Genomic DNA, 18,618 nt, shown 5'->3' on the forward strand with positions numbered 1-18,618 from the left:
ATCATAGAAGATAGAAATGAAGTTGAAACTGAGAAGCATCCCCATCTCCCTGCCACCTAATACCATCCTTCCCCAAAGCTCCCTTTTTTGCCTTCTCTCACTAATAATGTAATGCAGTTTTAAGTTGGTTTTGAACTTAATTTCTTTTCGTACTTTGATATTTCTTTCTACAAACATTTGCTACAAAATGGCGTATTTGTTTGGCAAGTTCAGCCATCTTTCATTTCTCTTATACATCCCTCTTATTTATTTTTATTTATATGCCACCTTTATTATTTTTAAAAATAAGGCAGCCAACATATCTAATACTCTCAGCTCAGTTGAGAAGCTCCGTATACATCCACTGTGCCTAAATTACTGGGGGTTTTTTAGTTTCACATTATGAGATTGTACGTCCAGGATCTTATGTTCTTTTCTGTCGTCTCTTCAAACCCAAGATGATGTGGTCATTTCATTTCAAGGTTCCCAAACTAGCCCTTCCCTACTGGATAGGAACAGAACTAGAAGAGTTGATCGTATTTATTTATTGTTTATTTATTTATTTATTTATTCGATTTATATGTCGCCCTTCTCTGGAGACGAAGTTCATGGAAAAGTTTTTTAAACATTGGAAATCAGCTCACCTTTGTGGCCCTTTTATTTAAAATAATCACTGAGAAATCCTATCCATTACTAACTGGAACATGTAAGTTTAATTACATTTGTCTGACAATTAATTTCTTCCCTCTTGCCATTCTCCCCCAATTTTCTACTTGCTGGCCTTTTTTTATGGCATCAGTATCTTCTCAAAATTCAGATATGGCTACTAGCTCCAAAATGTTCACCCAAATCATCTCAGGAAAAAGCAAACAGTTCATAAAAAGCACTTTTATTTAACACCACATATAAAAGTTTACACTTAAAATTTATCTCTGTTCTGTCCAGGAAAGGCAATGGCTTCCAGTGACTTTTCCCCTGAGTACACAAATATCTCTGCATGCCCAGAGACAAAAATATGCAAAAATTATCAGAATCCCCATTCCAATAACCAAGACAACCCAGAAAACAATTCTTCCAGCACAGGGGCATGGATTGCAGTCTAAATTCTAGACCAGTCTGGATAATGAGTTCTGCAAAATGAAGCCAAAATAGTCAAGAAATTTTTACAGATTTGCAGTGAGGGTTCCCAGGCTCATGTTTCTGATCCATCACAATCCAGTTCTATGCACAATCCCGAACAATCCAATTCCTTTGTGTAACTTCCACCATAATCTCCAGCAGCTGCTATCCAACCAAAAGTGACAAGTGCAGGAATAGTCTTGAAGTAACTCTGGAATCTCTTTCAGTACAATAGAAAATATTCTGCCAGACTGGCCTGACTCTTAGTGCACAGGATAAGACCTATGCACAGTCAACTGAAGACATTTTTATACACCCAAGGATCTTTGATATGAAGAAAGAGGATGGATGCCTATTACCCAGTTGCAGTTTCCAAATGTTAAAACTTCCAATGGCAGTAAAATTTAAAATTGTTATGAGCCACGAAGACTGGAAGGTGATCCAAGAACCACCCATCTAATCCTAGAGGAACAGTAAAGTTGTAGTTGAGAGTCCTTCAATTCACTCCAGCACTTCTAGTATCGTCTTACGGAGAGCAATTGAGAACATCTCTTCCCAGGGCACACGTAGCCATTCTACCAATTCAGCCAGCAAGTCAGGACATTCTGTGCGCAAATGCCAAGTGCTTTCCACCTTTAAGACCTGCAAAAGGAAATGTGTTCAATTTAGCAGGAATAGCCTCCACACTGACCGCAGTTAACAGGTCTCCGTTGGGAGGAAAGATGTATTTCTAGATACAAGTTCCACTCTAAACTCAAATGAAGCTAAATTTCCCCAAGACTAGAGGCATAATTTGTCTCAAGCACACTAAAAGTTATGTAGAATTAGAGATAAATTAATCATGCAACAATGCTCATGTTATCTTGACAACCCTTTTTAATGGTACCCACACCCATAAACTTTTTAATATTCTAGAAGGAAACCTCACACATCTTTTTTTTTTTTTACCTCATCATAAAGTTGCAGCTTTACATCACAAGGAGAGAAACGGTAAAGTACTACACCACTGATGCTGCTGATTGGCTCACTTGCTTTCAGCAGGATGCAGTCCTTGGGCTGTTTCTCAACATAACTGCCTGAGCCAGAGGAAGGCTGGACCTGTTGCCACTGATGATCTTCTTCCACCAGGAACATATTACTACGAGTACTCAGCAAAGTCACAGGAAATGCAGAAGATCCTGGAAAAAAGAGATGCTTGGGCCACTTATAAAAGTCCAAAGTACAAGATTGTGCTATATTCTTGTTACCATTGAAAAAACAATGGAAGGAACACACACACAAATAAACACACACACACACACACACACACACACACACACTACAGTCTTCATACCTTGGATGAGGTATGTCAGTAAGTAGAAGAATGGTCTGGTTGAACCACTCACAGCTTCTCTTGCAAGATCTTTATCAATCAATGGCCTACGGCACAGGCACAAGTAATTAGCAATACATCTAGTATCATCATCTTCACTTACCATCCCTTGCCTTGATTTGCCTCTTGTAGAAACTGAACCTCCTCCCACTACATCTCCCAGGCATGCTACATCAACTCTAAGCGTACCTACTTACACAGTATAAAAGCAATAAGCTTCTTACCATAATGAATGCTGTGAGTTCATTTCTACCATAGTGACGTCTGGGATTTTACTCTTGCTTTTTGTTGGCAGTTCTTCTATGAGGTCTGCATGAAGACATTAAAAGAAGCATTGATAACATAAGGTGAATCTTCCAGCAAAAAGGTATCTGGACTAGACTGCTGCCTCTGAATTTTAACAGTCTATAGATGTCTACTGATACCAACACGTAGCAATACAGATTGTCCTCGGCTTAGGACAATTGGGACTGGATTCATGATCACTGAGAAAAGCATTAGTTAAATGAGACACTCACATGACTGCTTTGCTCAACTACTGCAGTCCTAGCACTCCCAGTTGCAGCTGTTAAATGATCTCCTGAGTCATTAATCAGATGGGAGTGAAAGAACTGACTGCCAAGTTCAGCTCCCCTTTGTATGCAGAAGAGGACTGCTCTAGCAGATTAAAGGAACAGAGGTCACATCTTCAGTATCTGAACTCTGTTTCTCCACTCCACGAAAGGAGCTTGATTCTCCTCCATGCACAGAAGAGAACTGCTCTGGCAGACTGCAAGAATGGAGTTTGGATCTTCAGGATCTGAGCTCTGTTTCTGCACCCTGGTCTAGTTCAACTCTCCTTGGTAGGAAGCTCTTTCAGCCAGCCCTGATGAGAGGGAGTCCTTTCAGCAGACAGCACAGCTTGCAACCTTCCCTGCTGGCTTCCCCACTGATTTTCTGGGGAAGCTTGCAGATAACAATCACATGATCCACAGGTGTTTGGCAATCGGTTGTAAGTGCTGTAAAGCAGTGGTCCCTAACCCCCGGTCCGCGGACCAGTGCCGGGCCGTGGAGTACCTGGCACCGGGCCGCGCAGCGGCCGGGGGACATGAACGCTGCAGCGCAAAGGCTCCTGGGCCGTGCGCAATGGGCCGTGCGCAAAAGCTCCTGGGCCGTGCCCCCACCCCTGCGCGCGCTCAGCGGGCCGCGGCGATAAAAAGGTTGGGGACCACTGCTGTAAAGCACCCTTTCCAAGGCCACTGTAACTTTGAATGGCTCTTAAACAACTGGGTGTAAATTGAGTATCATACAAGCTATCTTCAGACTGAAACTTTTGGCTGACAACCAGACAAAAAACTTAGATCGTGAATATAGCCCAATCTCTTTTCTTACATGTCAAACATTGGAGAAATCTTCTGCAGTGGCTCTGGTTGCGAAGCAGCAGTGTATAGGAGACAGAGGGATTCCCAAACTCCACATGCAAGCTTTGATGACATAACCCCACCTCTAAGCAAGAGATGTCAGACAGGAAGTGACAGTCTCCCTTCTTCAGCCAATCTGATGGTTGTCCCCTGGCAGATGAACCAAATAGCATGTCACCATATAGCAAGGTATGTCTACTCTACCAGGAAAAAAAATAGAGGATGCTTATTCAGCAAATGATAGCAGTGAGAAAGATTAACTGCATTTTTATCAGCTTGGGAGAACATATGCTTCTGCAACAAACCACTATATAAATGAACTTGTTCTCCCATCCAAGATATGTTAAGTGGTGATCAAACTCATAATTTTATTAGTATGGAGTTTCCTCCTCAAAAAGGCTCAACTGGCATATATAACATTAAATCTTCAATGCTATTTTTTTTTTTTTGACAGACTTTTTGGTATACTTAAACATTAAGGTGTTAGGTTTACTGCACTGGAATTTTATCTTGTTTTGAAGACTGCTCTGGTTGTTCTTAAGAATGGAATATAAACTAAAAGGGAGAGGAGAGACAGCTCAGTGATATGGTAACTGTTTTCTATGAATAAAAATCCTAGTTCAGCTGCTAGCATCTCCTGTTGAAAGATCTCAGAAACAAAGAGATGGAAAGTTCTCTTCCCCACGATTACAGTGTCCGATTCCGTATAACACAGATACAGACAGACTTGATTAGTTTAAGACTGGTAGCTATAGAATTGTCAACTACCTTCAAGACAAACTTCTAAGCATACAGATATAGCCCTAAAACAGCATTACTCACCTTATCTCTCCAGTTATCTCCAACACATGAAGTCGAACATCTGAAGCCACCAAGAGGGCCAGGAACTCCCCAGGCTGTCCATTTTTCACGACCGCTACCTAGAAGCAGCATGCTAAAATAATTATGCCACAATAATTCCAGGTATGCTCTCAATAGCAGGTTTATGGAGAATTGCTTTTCATACCTTGAGAAAACATTTGAACTCTTCTGCCTTCTCAAAGACTTCCATGTCTAAATAAAGTTTTAGCCTATGGTCCACAGAGAATAAGTCTCGCATGCCTAGCATACTGTTGGTAGCTAAAAAGGAAAACGTTAAGAATTAATAAATTGGTTTCAATGAGTTGAATGATCAATAGTATCATTTAAGCTGCCTTAAGGCTTTTATGCAACTTCAGAAGCAGAATTTTCCAAGCGGCCACACTGAATTGTGGTCACTTGAAAAATGGCAGCTGCTTTCAGAATCACATCGCACAGCCACATGACAAAACAATCCATTCTGCTTCTCTAATGCTCAGACCGCCTTAGGAAAGCAAAACAGGTTGCTCTGTTGTGTGGTGCAATTTGGGAAATGGCCACCATTTTCCACACACAAGACAGATGAATTTGGTTTATGTGACAAATTCAAACATGCACTTTTCGTTCACACTTTTTTAAAATATAGGCTCTTTTTAAAAGTATGAAAATTGCTCCCAGGATGCTTTGGGGCCATAGATAGCCTACCTAGCATTGTTAAATGACTCCAACCAATACACTGAAATACATACATACATACGTACATACATACATACATACATACATACCCAACCATCATTTTCGTTTATAGCAATCTGAGAATGATGCAGGCATTCACTCAGACGATAATGTTTAAACAAAATCACATATATGCCCGTGGGTGGAAATAGGCAGAAAATGTTGGTGTTTCAGAGTTCTAAGGGGCTGCAAGCATGCCTAATTTTCTTTTTTTACTGTTTTAACTGCTTTTATCACTACCAATTTCTATACTATTATTATTAAAACTTTAGCAATGCTTTATACCCTATACCGAACAAACCTATTGGGTGCATTCTAAATACAGTAACAATTGAAAATCCTTAAAGGCTTTTAAAATAATAGCCACACAGTGCCTTAACTACCAGCAGGTGGTGCTCTTGTTTTACTGCTGATGCAAAATAACCATGTATTCACAAAGGAATAAAATGTTGAGGTTGCTGGGAGGGAAGTAATTTAACATGTGGATTAAACTGGATCTGAGTAGAGGATCTTGCTATGGTTTCCCATGGCCATCGCTTTCCCATGATTCCACATACTTATACTACACCAAGGCCCATATTAGATGTTAGAAGGTAGCTTACTCACGGGGACTAAGGTTCCACTGCTCCTCATGCTCTGAGCTCAGGGATAGCTGGGAAGGGGTGTGACCACAGGAAGGACCATAATGGTAGCTTCCCATCAAGCTTCCTCCATTGGTATCTGTGTGGCTGAGGGAGGAATATCGACTCTTGGAGCTCAAATCCCTCCTGGAAGGTTCCACTCCTTCAGAACTGCGAGAGCTGGAATGGGCTGCACTGCCATGATCATTACTAAGTTCTTGAATCTGGGTGCTGGAACTGGTTCCGGTTTCAGAATGATTGTCATCGCCAATGTAAAATTTTCCGGACTCCGCCTCTTGCTGGCTTTCATTGAAGCAATCCTGAGAAAACACTAGAGCATTCGAAGGCCTCTCACATGGTATGATTACCACATGATCACTAGAGCAACCAGGGCAGATAATGGTCTCACTGGAAGCAGCAATATCTGAAGAGACAGGAAGACCATTCCTTTGCATCACATACTTAGTCCAATAAATCAAATACCAGGTTCTTTCCCAAATCTTCATTCCCCAACCAATCTCAAGAACCAGCCACCCAGCACATTCTGCACTCTGTTCTTTAATCTCCAGCTAATTATCTCAAGTGTTTTATAGAGTTTTAACTTTAGCTTTTTACATACAATCCTGAACAAACAACATTTTTCTCAGTAATCAAATAGAATGTCAGAGTATTTTCCTTCTAAAAGAAATCCATTTCAATATTGCTGCAAATGAATATACCAAATAATGAAATATTTTACCTTTGAGGGATAATAAACATAAAACCAAACAAAAGTCATATTCTTATATTTTGCTACATTTATTCACTTATTTATCTAGGAGCTCAAGATAACTTACTTTGGATCCTTCCTTCCTTCCTTCCTTCCTTCCTTCCTTCCTTCCTTCCTTCCTTCCTTCCTTCCTTCCCTCCCTCCCTCCCTCCCTCCCTCCCTCCCTCCCTCCCTCCCAGTAAATTGATTTAGAATCACTGGCTCAGAGTCATACAGTGTAATTAAGGTAGCTGGAAGCAGACCTGGGACCTGAGCTTGGTCACCCCAATCTTGATCCAACACCTCATATGTTGAAATTCCACTGTGACATATTCATAACAGAATACAGAAATAGGACACTAAAAAGCTAAAATGTGGCCTAATATAGGATAACTCAAAAGTTCCAGTTCTGTGGGGGATCTAAAAAATATGCTAGCAAACAAATGTTAAAGAGAAACCAGTCCAACTAATTTCAGATCAAAATTAAGACTTGATATAAATCAAATTAAAATAAAAATAAAAAATAAAAAAAAGACTTGTACATGATTCTTGTTATATGTCTGGTCGCTTGTCTCACAATACAGTTTACATTAAAAGATTAACTTTGATTGTAAATAAATGAAAAGTTGGCATACTGTACAGCAAAGCACCAGCTTCATTTTATTTCCAAGAATTAATCAGGTCAAATGGTCCTCATATGCTTTCTTGGAAAATAATAATTGGTAGCAACAACTCTATTGTTTGTTTACAGTATGTCTATTTCCCTAGATCTTTGTATACAGAAGACTAATTATTTTCTAATATTTAATTTGTAATATGTAAAGTGAAAGCAGAACATGACTCTCGAGAATACCATTAGAGTCAATTAATAAACAAATGAATTACTGAAGAAATCAATCCAGGGTTTTCATTAGAGACACAAATGACCAGACTTAAATTACCCGACTTCAGACACTTTATGAGAAGACCTAGCTCTCTGGAAAAGACACTAATGCTAGGAAAAGTGGAGGGAAAGAGAAGAAGAAGACAAGCAGCAGCACAGTAGATAGACTCTGTTACGGTGGCCATAGGTCTATGTAGCACTGGAAAATCCAAAATACCAAGTAACAGACAGATCACCACGGAGAAAATCTATGTGGTTGCTAAGGGCCAACAATGACTTGATGACACAATTGATTTACCCAGAAAAGATAAGCAGAGATATGGGTGATATAATATTTTGTTTCATAATCCACAACACATGCTCAAAATTCTAAGGGAGCTCTCTGGGCTTAAACGGTTGATGACTGTTGCCATCAGTCATGGACCCCTCACTCCATTATTCCAACAGCACAGAGAAGAAGTAAGATAAAAAGATGTTAGCCTAGACTATACACCATACCTTGCTCAGACAAAGCTGTACCCTCTTTTGTAGAGACCTGTTTTTGTAGCTGAAGTATCTGGAACCCAAGGAATTCTTGTTTGCATTTTAGACATTGGAGCTTTGGACCTTCTGCCAATCTTCTGTTCTTCCTATTTTTCTCCAGAGTTGGTGCCAGCACTCTGAGTAGATCCTAGAAAGAGCAGTAAGACTTGAATAAGTTCAAGAAAATAAGTATTGTATTTCATATATGATAACATTTTATAACAGCCCTGAATAAAGAATGCCTACTTTTGGGAGAGAGGAAACAAGTATAATACTGTATTAATAGCAAAATAAATTATAGACAGAAAAATGCCTTGTTTACAGAATTGCTTCAATAAAGTGTGAATGGTCATAATTGCTATGTATGGCTTTAAAAGAATTATATAGAGATATTCAGAAAAAAGAGACGTTCATCAGTCATGACATCACAGGACCAATATGTAGCACTTTATGCACAAGGTAGGAAGATGGGGAGCTATTAAGAGGATACTTTCGTCTTCATTTCCTGTTGTGGACCTCCCATTTGCCGACTCAGAAGAGTTAGTGGATTGAAGCAATTACACTTCTCCAAAATTCATTAAGATTCAAACTGCCCCCCCCACCAAAAAAAAGGAAGACAACTTTCCATTTTAGAATGTTTTTGTATTCACCTGCATACGCAATTCAGGATCATCATCCAATACTACATAGCAACGTTTCTGACGCTCCTTGCTGATATAGTCGAAATAAAGGGTAAGAACAGGAAACTCACGTTCCAGGTCCTAGTTTCCAAAAAGAAATAATTTTCCCATCAGAAGAAAATATGGACTCCATATTTTTTTTAGAAAAAAACTTCACTAAATATCACTATGGATGTAAGCTACACAAAGTTCAAGGAGCAGTAAAAGATCAGTGACACAGCTGCTCACTTTTCCTATGCGCTTGACTGCCACCCAATATCTTATCTGTGGCTGTTATAAATTAAAAGATTCATGAACTTATACTGTACATTTTGCTTCTATCTGCATTAATAATGAGTAGCAACTTTACCTCTGCAAGATGAAAAAAAAATTCACAAAATGATTATTTTTGTTCCCAGTTTCCAAGTAGTACTTAGATACTGCCTTTCTGTGATTTAAACACAGTTCATTGTGCCTCAAAGATTGTCCACTTTAAGTAACAGACAATGCAGCCACCTTATACAAAAAGGTATCGTCCAAACAACTTAAAAGAAACTATCATGGAGACCTCACTGAGATCCTACTACAATGCTGCTTATGGATAGTAATAGCACTTAGACTTATATATATCACAGTGCTTTACAGCCCTCTCTAAGCAGTTTACCAAGACAGCATATTTCCCCCAACAATCTGGGTCCTCATTTTACCGACCTTGGAAGACTGAGTCAACCTTGAACCAGTGAGAATTGAACCCCTGGCAGTCAGCAGAATTAGCCTGCAATACTGCATCCTAACCATTGCGCCACCACAGACGATGTTAGTTCGGGGCGCACTAAGCTGGACTTGGCAAATTGCTCCAGCAAAGCAAAATAATTGAACCATATGCATTCTAATTCTAATCATATTCACAATTAATATTCAGGCAATAGAGCAGATCTAACCTATTGCAAATCCAAACCCACTCATTTTATGGATGATAAATTGCCAGGGATTAAAAATGTAGCAAGAAGCAGCACTAAATAGAAAGTGGGAAACCATTCTCTACAGTTTCCAAATTTCTATAGCCACATATGCAGGAACTGCCAGATTTAGCTGTGAATTTTCTAGTTTTAGTTTTTAATTTCCTAATTCTAATGCAATCAATGGAAGTGGGGGAATTAAGTTTTTGAAGCTTTCCTTCAAGGAGATAGCTTTCCTTCCAAAAGGAAAATATTTTGATTCAGCCCTGCAGTGTATAGGTTACAATGGAAGAATGAGAGATAAAACAAGAGAGCAAATATATACCCTCAGCTGAGTACCACTGACTGTTCTAGAAAGTGTCTAGATTCTCAAATCACTTGAAGCCAAAACTAAGGTGACCAGATTTTAACATTGGTAAAGAGGGACACCATTGTGGGCGTGGCTTATTTTGTGGGTGTGGCTTGGAGGTCATGTGACTGGTGGGTGTGGCTAGCTGGTCATGTGACCAGGTGGCCATGGCTATGTGTATAGGGACTACTCAGAGGGCTGAAAAAAGTCATTTCTGACAGGTCCTCCCACTTTTGACTGGTCCTCACCCTTATGACCATCCTCACATTTATGCCTGTGCAGCATTCTTAACAACCATGTCACTCATTTCACAACTGCTTCTCTTCACCATGATGACAAGATAGGGCAAAAATGTAAAATGTGAGGACAGTCGTAAGTTCGAAGACTGGTCAAAAGTGCGAGGACCAGTCAAAAATAACTTTTTCAGCCCTCTGAGTAGTCCATGTGCACAAAAGGATACAGCAATAGAGAGGGATGAAGGAAGGGAAGGGAAATTAGAGTAGAGTGAGGGTAAGAGAGGGAGGAAAAGAGGAGGAGAAGGAGAAAGGAAGAGGAAGTAGGGAGAAGAAGAAGAGGGGGAGGAAGAGAAAGTAAGAAGGAAAGAAAAGAGAGAGGTGGTAGGTTTGAGGAGAAAGATTGCTGTACAATAAAAAAGATGAAAGGGAAGAAAGCCAACCCCAAGCAATTATAAAGATACTTAGATAAAGAATGAATTGTTAAACTTTAAAGAATAAAAGAGAACAAATATAAATAAATAGCAATAATTAGAAACACACATACAAACATACAATGTATTTTCTTTGAACAGAATATTTGGCTGGTTCACAAATTTAAACAGTGTTTAGTCATTTCAATAAAATTTACAATTTCTATATTTCCTTTTTGCCATATTTATTCCTCATCTATCTTTTTTAAAAAACCAATATTACCCTTCATCCTCATTTCTAATCTTAATCAAATTCAATTTTTCCCTTCTATTCTATATTATACCCCTTCCCATTGTCATCTATTTTTATATCCATCCTCACATTGGTTAATTATGTAATTATGTAATACAGTTGTTTAATACAAATTCAACATTTTAATATAAATCAATTAGTTATATAACTATCTTTTTTGTATATTAATCAATATGAACATGAATATTCCAATTATTTCCATGCAATCCAATTTCTTACAAATCAATTAATTATATTTACCAATAATAATAAACCAAATAATTTCCCCCATATATTCCTCCAAACCACAACTTAACCATTTCTGCTTTCAACACAATATACAATTATTAATAGTATCTCAATTATTACAATTCCCTAGTTAAATAGAGCTTTTTTTCTTTTGTGTTTTAAAATCTTGAACTCTCCTCTTGTGCCCTAAATTTCCCATTGTTTGCAGTTTTGCACCTACCTTTTTTGGTGAGGAAAAAGAAAAAGAAAAAGAAATCTCTCTCTGCCTCATTTTGTCACGTTGCAGCTTTACTTTCGCTTTCGCTTTTTCAGCATAGCTAGGGGGAAAAAAATCTGCTCCAGGAACTCTTTGCAGCCAATTAACCTATGCGGAAGCTGTAAGGGGCTGTTTTTTCTATTTTTGCAGGCATGGGTCAACTCATTTGTTTTCTTTTAACACTGATCAGCTGTAGGTCGGCCCTTTGAAGCCCCGCGGCAAGAGTTTAAACAGTTTTTTTTCTCTAGCCATCAGCTGGGACTCAGAAGGCAGCCGGGACTCAGGAGGCAGAATGAAAAATCGGGACTTTTTTAAAATGCTGCGGGACGCGGGACAAATTGCTAAAAATCGGGACTGTCCCGCCAAAAGTGGGACGTCTGGTCACCTTAGCCAAAACTAACTAAACAATAAAACTTGATTCATACAAAGTAAAAGCCATAAGCCTCAACTTACCAAGCACTATGGCCAGATACACACGACTTGCTGTGCCAAAATCAAACCAAACATAGTACAGCTTAGTTTAGCACGTAAACCAGATTTGCAGGTATCCCCAGAATTAAGAATGCATATACAGATCCAGTTAACCATTGAGCAATGACAAACTGGTCTACAGGATAGTCTGCTTATTATAAATCGTGCATAGAAACTGCTGAAATCACCTTTCTTCTCCAGTGCATTTCCGATGTCTCTGCTTTCTGAAGACTTTGTAGTTCCAGGCTGTGTAAAACCTTGGCTGCTTTCAGCTCCACTTCCATAACATGTTGGGCAGTGACTCGCAGGAAGATCCAGTCTGGCTCTGGGTCGCCATCACCTTCTATCTGGCTTACTAGCACAGGCTGGCAAAGATCCACTGCCGAGATAAATACAATTATTAGTTTCCTCTGTTTCCTATTCAGTTTTAGCAGATCAGAACACCTGAAATCCCAAATATTTAAAAACTAACCACAGAAACCACAGGGTTTCAAAAACCATGGAAAATGAGACAGCTTTGAAATTTAACAATGATAAAGGATGTAAGCAAAGATACTTTTGTGGCAAAAATTCACAATATGATTTTGCTTGGGCTACAATGCTTGGGGTATCAGCCATCTAGTTGGAAATTGTCATGTCAGAAGGCATGGTAGACTCTCCAAACTAATTTCTTAACATATCCTCATTTATATGACCGAACAAGAGAATGCTTTATAAACAGCAAAGGAGAAATGTAGTTTCATTCATTCTGTAAGAAATATCTCAAACACAAATAAGGTCAAACAATTTGAGAACTCCTTTATCAAAAGTGAGATTGTAGACTCTATCAAAGTACAATGTTTAACTGGCATTAAGTTTTGCATTTCTCAATAAGTATTATTTGCTGGGGGGGGGTTGTCCTTCATAGTGCATCAACAGCGTGATTTGTTGAATGTAGATTTTTTGATAAGCTCACCGGATTTGACATCCCATGTTCACTGGCTGTGCGAATTATTTTTAGTTTGTTTGGCATCACTGGAGATGTTGCCAACGCAGATGAGGGAAGCAATAAAAGCTCACTTGAAGAACATTCTATTAATAACAGTGGCAGATTCCAGAAATTGAGAGGAACGTATTTACACTCCTTTCCTTGTGAAGGAGCAAAGAACAGAAACCCTCACCTGGTCACAAACTACCTCCATGATGGCTGTCCAGTATATTTACTTCAATGGGATTGAAACATACTAGGCTTCATTAGGGTAAATGTGTTTTGTGTCAAATGTTGGATAGTTGCAATTTTTTCTCTAGCAATCTCAATATTAAATTTTAGATATCCTTATTTTACAAATTAGTTCCTGAATTTTGCGTGAAATGACTACATACACTATTCTGGTAAATTGCTACAAATTCCCAGGCTGAACTGTTTTTACTCTAAGGGTTGCAGAACTAATTTCTCCAGAAGGATGTCCATAATAAGAACAAGGATATTTTTAATAGAGGGCTGCTCCCATCTCAGATTCCCTGATAGAAGAATTTCTTCTCCAAGAATTGGAGAATATACCTACTGTATATGTTTTTACAATTCAGAATGACTACAGACAAAGATGCTAAGAAGCCTGAAAGCCTCTGAAGATTAATTTCAGTTGGGGCTGCATGCCTGCTTAACTTCAATGCTGAATTTTAATTGCATTGCTGAAATCTCTCTTCTCTTCCCTTCCCTATTCAGTGTCTCTTAATCTACCACCATTCAATTTTGCTCCCACTCCCTTTCCTTCCCAGTGAAGCAATTTCTTCTCTTCATCTATCACCAGCAGCAGAATATGTGTTACCTGTATGGTTTTGTGTGGTGTTTATGTAAGAGAGAACGGCTGATACATGCAGATAGGAATCAAACAATTTTATTTATAGGAAAATGATTCAGCAGCTATTAAGTAATCAATATCTATTTGATGTCTTTGTGCTGCTCCTTTCTGTTGTATACACACCAATACATGCTTTTCAAGATTTTTAGAAGTAACAGTATTATTTCCATTTTGGTTCATGGTTTCTACTTTAAAACTTTTCCTTTCATTTTAAAATAAGAATTATTTAGAAGCAGCCAGTTCTGATGATACCATACCTAAAATCAAAGTTTGATTTCTTTCCCAATAGGGCCCAAATATATTAGGCTGTTGTAAGTGCTAGAAACATCAGTAGATTCCTAGTTAGAATCAAGAAGTTTCCAAGACTTCCATGTTATCAAGTAATAATATTCACAGTGAGGCAGTTGAACCAACATATTTAGTTTCCATTCCAAATTATTATTGGTTAAGAAAAAAACACAACCCTATTTATATGCTTTGAAATCAGGAAATCTATAATCACCAGTTTCATATGAAAGCAGAAATGCTAAGGTATTTGTTCTTTCTATGAAAATTAGTCATTGAGGTTTAGAAAAATATTTAAGAGGAATAATATATGCATTGCTTTCAAAATATTTTTTAGTCTAGAAGTCATATTTTGTTTCACTGCGTTTACCCTTCCTTATAAACTCAGGATTTTATAACTTATTTAAATGAATGGGAATACATTCAGTTAAAATTATTTTAAGCTGTGCTCCTTGTTTTATCCTGAATTTTTAACAAACTTTGAAACTTTAGAACCCAGTTAATTTTTATCTGCATTAAAAAAACTTTTTACAAACGCTAAAAATTTTAGATCCAAAAACTAAGACAGTGGCTATATGTAGATAATATACAAATAAACGGGAATACAGAACTGAAATATCATACAAATCAATGGCTTGTGTGTTAAGAAATGTTTGAATGTTTCTTATTGTTTAAAAATTTATTTAGTCCCATTAAAAAAACATTTTCTGACATATTGGACTCCTCAGCAGTTGGTTAAAAAAGGATGGCTGTCATTTATTTATGTGGAAAGTATAATTAGTTTTGTGGAACATTATTATTATTTATTAAATTTATTGGCAGCCCATCTTACCCTCAGGGTAACTCTGGGCATCTTACAATATTACTATATTTGCCTTTGGCATATCCATTAGATATAATCTATAAGGATTAATTAATAATTAATTAAAGGTTAACACTACAGGGGACCAGGTAAATTTGGTTCAATTAAATTTATCAGCTCTCAGCCTTTCAGATGACTTTGTACTGGCACAGAGGCAAAATCAGAAATATGATTTCCATAGTCTAGATTCTATTCACTGTTTTGTTTCTAAATTCCATAATTTTTGTGATAATAGTTGAAATGAAATTCAGTGGTCTTGTTTGCAATTGTTATTATGTGTAACATGTATTTGTATTGGTTTAAAAATTAAATGCTTTTAAAACACTTCTCACATACTCATGAGTATAATACAAACACATACTCATGTGAATATGCATATTCATACTAATGTAAGTATGTCGTGTGCAGAGACATATATATGGGGGTGAGAAAATCCCTACGTGGAAATTTAAACACCTGAAGAGTCTTCACTTACCCACAGAAATGGATAGTGGCCCAGGAGCAGCACTATTTACCTTCCAGTATTTCTTCCTGATCTTTATCTTCTTTAGCTATTGATCTATCCTTTTCTGCTGTTGCTTTGGGATTTTCCACTGCAATTTCAGAATCAGGCAGTTCCGGGTCTTTTCCTTCTGCAGCATCAGGAAGTTTCTGCTCCTGCATGGTGCTTTTCTTCTGCTCAGATGTCCCACCTGAGCTGTCTAGAGAGTCTCCTGTGGGGCTGCTAGAGTGGACAGTAGACTTTGTAGGTCCATCTGCTTCTAGGTGTCGCCTATATTGGAGCCAATTTGCCCCAAAACGATCCCGAACATTGTCCATGCGTTCCATCTCTGCCTGATGTTGCTGAAATATATCTGTGAGAAGATAAACCCAACCACTCCAAAATTTGAAAACAGTTTTAATGCAGTCTATCTTATATAAGAGGTCCATAGTGATATAAATCTCACCTTCCGAGAGAGGTTGAGTTCTGTACTCATGTTCCGTGTCACTGGGCTCAGAAATACTGGCCCTGCGAACTTTAATTCTTCCCTGTAACAAAACCAAGTTATAAATAATGACTAGAATTGACCCTCTCATGCTCTTTACTTAAATATTAAGTTATATTAACCTCACCATATTTATGTCACACCTCTGAAAAGAAAGAAAGCTTTTTAGAAAGCATTTGGGATTCCAATCTGCTGTATGGCTTTCAGCTCAGTCACACTTTTAATGACTGGCTTCGCAACATTTCCACAACTCCAACAATTAAGGATATTTTCATAATGTTGTGTAAGTTATTACATTAATGTTAGGGGTTAACTCTTATAGCCACTAAACACACCATAACAAAAGCTCCCAGTGGAGAACAAAGGCTTCTTCTATCTTCTTCCTCACCACAACCAATCCTGCCAATTCCAAACCCTGAGTATGTAAAATGGAAGAACCACCTTCATTCTCTTCCGAGATGATGGAATGGCAGATGTGCTTTCTTTAGGTGACTGGCTATCACTTTGGTCTGCAGCATAGGAACTTTCCAGAGCATTCTGGTTTATCATAATTCTCTCTGAGCCTGAAGGGCAGAGTGGTTGAGCAATGGCACGATTCAGGTTTGAGTGGTGCTGGTGGGAGAAAAAACAAACCACAATAGTCTATAAATGGGTAAGAAGATCTTTTCCGAGGCTATGTCTCTTTTTTTTTATTACTAATATTACTTTAGGGCAAAATGCCACATTAGCAATTCTGAGGAACTGCTTTGAATTAACACTAAAGTGAGAATCATCAGACAAAAGGAAATGAAATAGAGTTTGCTTGAATGAACAAAAGTATTATTGGTCTCTGCACATTCTACCATACAGTAAAGAAAACACATAATGAAATTACTTCAGATGAAAGGAGCTTTTGGATCGAAATTTTCATTGTAATACAACTCTGGAAAATAAACATTTATGTATGTCTCCCTACCAGTAAACTGGAGACAGACAAGGGTTCTTCATCAAGGAGGAACTGGTATTAAAAAAAAATATGTATCAGTAAAACATTTACACATTCATTTCCTTGTCAAAATAAAACCTATCAGAATTTGTATTCTACTTTCCACTTGAAGAATGGTTAAAAAATAGGAAATAAGACAGCAATGAAAAATATTTTCTAACACTAATATGTTGAAACTGTATGGTAATCACAGAAAAATAAAACATAGGAACAGAAGTAACATCTTACATTTTTTTGTCCTCTACATAATGCCATATAAATCCTATTTTTTTCAGGAAGCCCACCAACTCCTGAATATGCAAAGCAGAATTGGTGCTAACTCTGAGAAGTTACAGTTAACTTAAGTACAAATTAAGCATCAGGGGCAAACTTGTTGCTCTAAACTGGAGTATAATATTTTCTTTCCTGGGAGATTGCATTTATATTTTTGGTCTTCAAAGACCAAAGGAATTACATGTGGTCCTCATTTTCCAACCACTCATTCAGTGACCATTTAAAGTTATGGCAGTACTGAACGAGGAGGTCCTTGTAATTGTGGCCTTCGTATCCCCGCAGTCACAGGATTGCGATTTGGGCACTTAGCAGTCAGCTTGCAATTATTGTGCTGAAGCATCCCACAGTCCTGTGATCACCATTTGGGACCTTCACTGCCTGCTTCTGATAAGCCAAGTCAGTATGAAAGGCAGCAAGAGGTGGCAAATGGCAGTCATGTGACCGTGGGACATTGCAACCACGCGGGATTTACCTAACAGCAACTGGGACTGACAGAACTATTATAAGTCAGCACAATCATGATGTTGTGCTTTACAACTATGTTGCTTAATGACAGAGGTCCCAATTCCAATTATCGTTGGTAAGGGAGTACTACCTTAGTGATACAATGATGCTAAGTGGTGCAGACAGGGCAATTTTCAGCCTTTTCTTTCTTTGGAAGATTTGGGGTATGTTACCACAATCACATTGTGGTATCACAATCACATTGACTTTTGATAGCATGATCCTGCAGGACTCTGGGAGCAAACAGGCTTCCAATTCCTGCTGCAATTTATCCTGCTGCAATTTTTTTTTGGGGGGGGTGCCTTCAAGTCATTGTTGACTCTTGGCGCCTGTCTGGAGAAGTCTCTGCAGTTTTCTTGGTAAGATTCCAGAAGTGCCTTGTCCTGCCCTCCTTCCTAAGGGAGAGTGGTAAGAGAGAGAGAGAGAGAGACTGGTCATCCAGCTGGGTTCATGCCTAAAATGGGACTAGATTTTGCAGTCTCCCGGTTTCTTGCTACACCAAATTGGCTCTCATCCCAGTCCTAACCCCACTTAATACTTACATATTTTGCTGTCCCCTGTTGACTAATCACTTTAGTTCAATCTTTTCATTATTCATAAAAAGGTGATGACATTTCTTAATAAACACATGTTATATGTCTGGCTGATACAATTTCATCTTATGCACTTAATAGCTCCTTTATTCAGCCATACAGCTATGCTGCTTCACTGTATGAGGAATATATAAACCAACCGCTACCTAAACACAACTATTGGCAACTGTTTTAAACAGATGAAGCTACTGTT

The 18,618-nt window shown here is 38.2% G+C and overlaps 1 protein-coding gene across 3 annotated transcripts in view; it reads right to left on the minus strand.

The window, feature by feature from the left end:
* Positions 1–852: 852 nt before the first annotated feature.
* STK11IP (serine/threonine kinase 11 interacting protein) overlaps positions 853–18,618 on the minus strand; it is a 32,302-nt gene continuing 14,536 nt past the window's right edge. The window contains exons 11-25 of one of the 3 annotated variants that reach the window (XM_070956819.1): positions 17,029–17,067; positions 16,512–16,685; positions 16,032–16,113; positions 15,600–15,938; positions 12,285–12,475; positions 8,866–8,976; positions 8,192–8,363; positions 6,049–6,486; positions 4,877–4,989; positions 4,693–4,790; positions 3,842–4,065; positions 2,695–2,779; positions 2,432–2,517; positions 2,047–2,276; positions 853–1,740 (exon numbers count right to left, since the gene is read on the minus strand). In XM_070956819.1, the coding sequence (XP_070812920.1) occupies positions 1,600–1,740; positions 2,047–2,276; positions 2,432–2,517; positions 2,695–2,779; positions 3,842–4,065; positions 4,693–4,790; positions 4,877–4,989; positions 6,049–6,486; positions 8,192–8,363; positions 8,866–8,976; positions 12,285–12,475; positions 15,600–15,938; positions 16,032–16,113; positions 16,512–16,685; positions 17,029–17,067 (2,523 nt within the window). In that variant the 3' untranslated portion in view covers positions 853–1,599. Of the gene's footprint in view, positions 1,741–2,046; positions 2,277–2,431; positions 2,518–2,694; positions 2,780–3,841; positions 4,066–4,692; positions 4,791–4,876; positions 4,990–6,048; positions 6,487–8,191; positions 8,364–8,865; positions 8,977–12,284; positions 12,476–15,599; positions 15,939–16,031; positions 16,114–16,511; positions 16,686–17,025; positions 17,068–18,618 lie in introns of all 3 variants that reach the window. The other 2 variants (XM_070956828.1, XM_070956811.1) reach the window with 2 other exon arrangements.

Source organism: Pituophis catenifer, unplaced genomic scaffold (genome assembly GCF_029215685.1).
Source record: "Pituophis catenifer annectens isolate HBS135680 unplaced genomic scaffold, rPitCat1.0.hap2 SCAF_1, whole genome shotgun sequence".
Lineage (NCBI taxonomy): Eukaryota > Metazoa > Chordata > Lepidosauria > Squamata > Colubridae > Pituophis > Pituophis catenifer.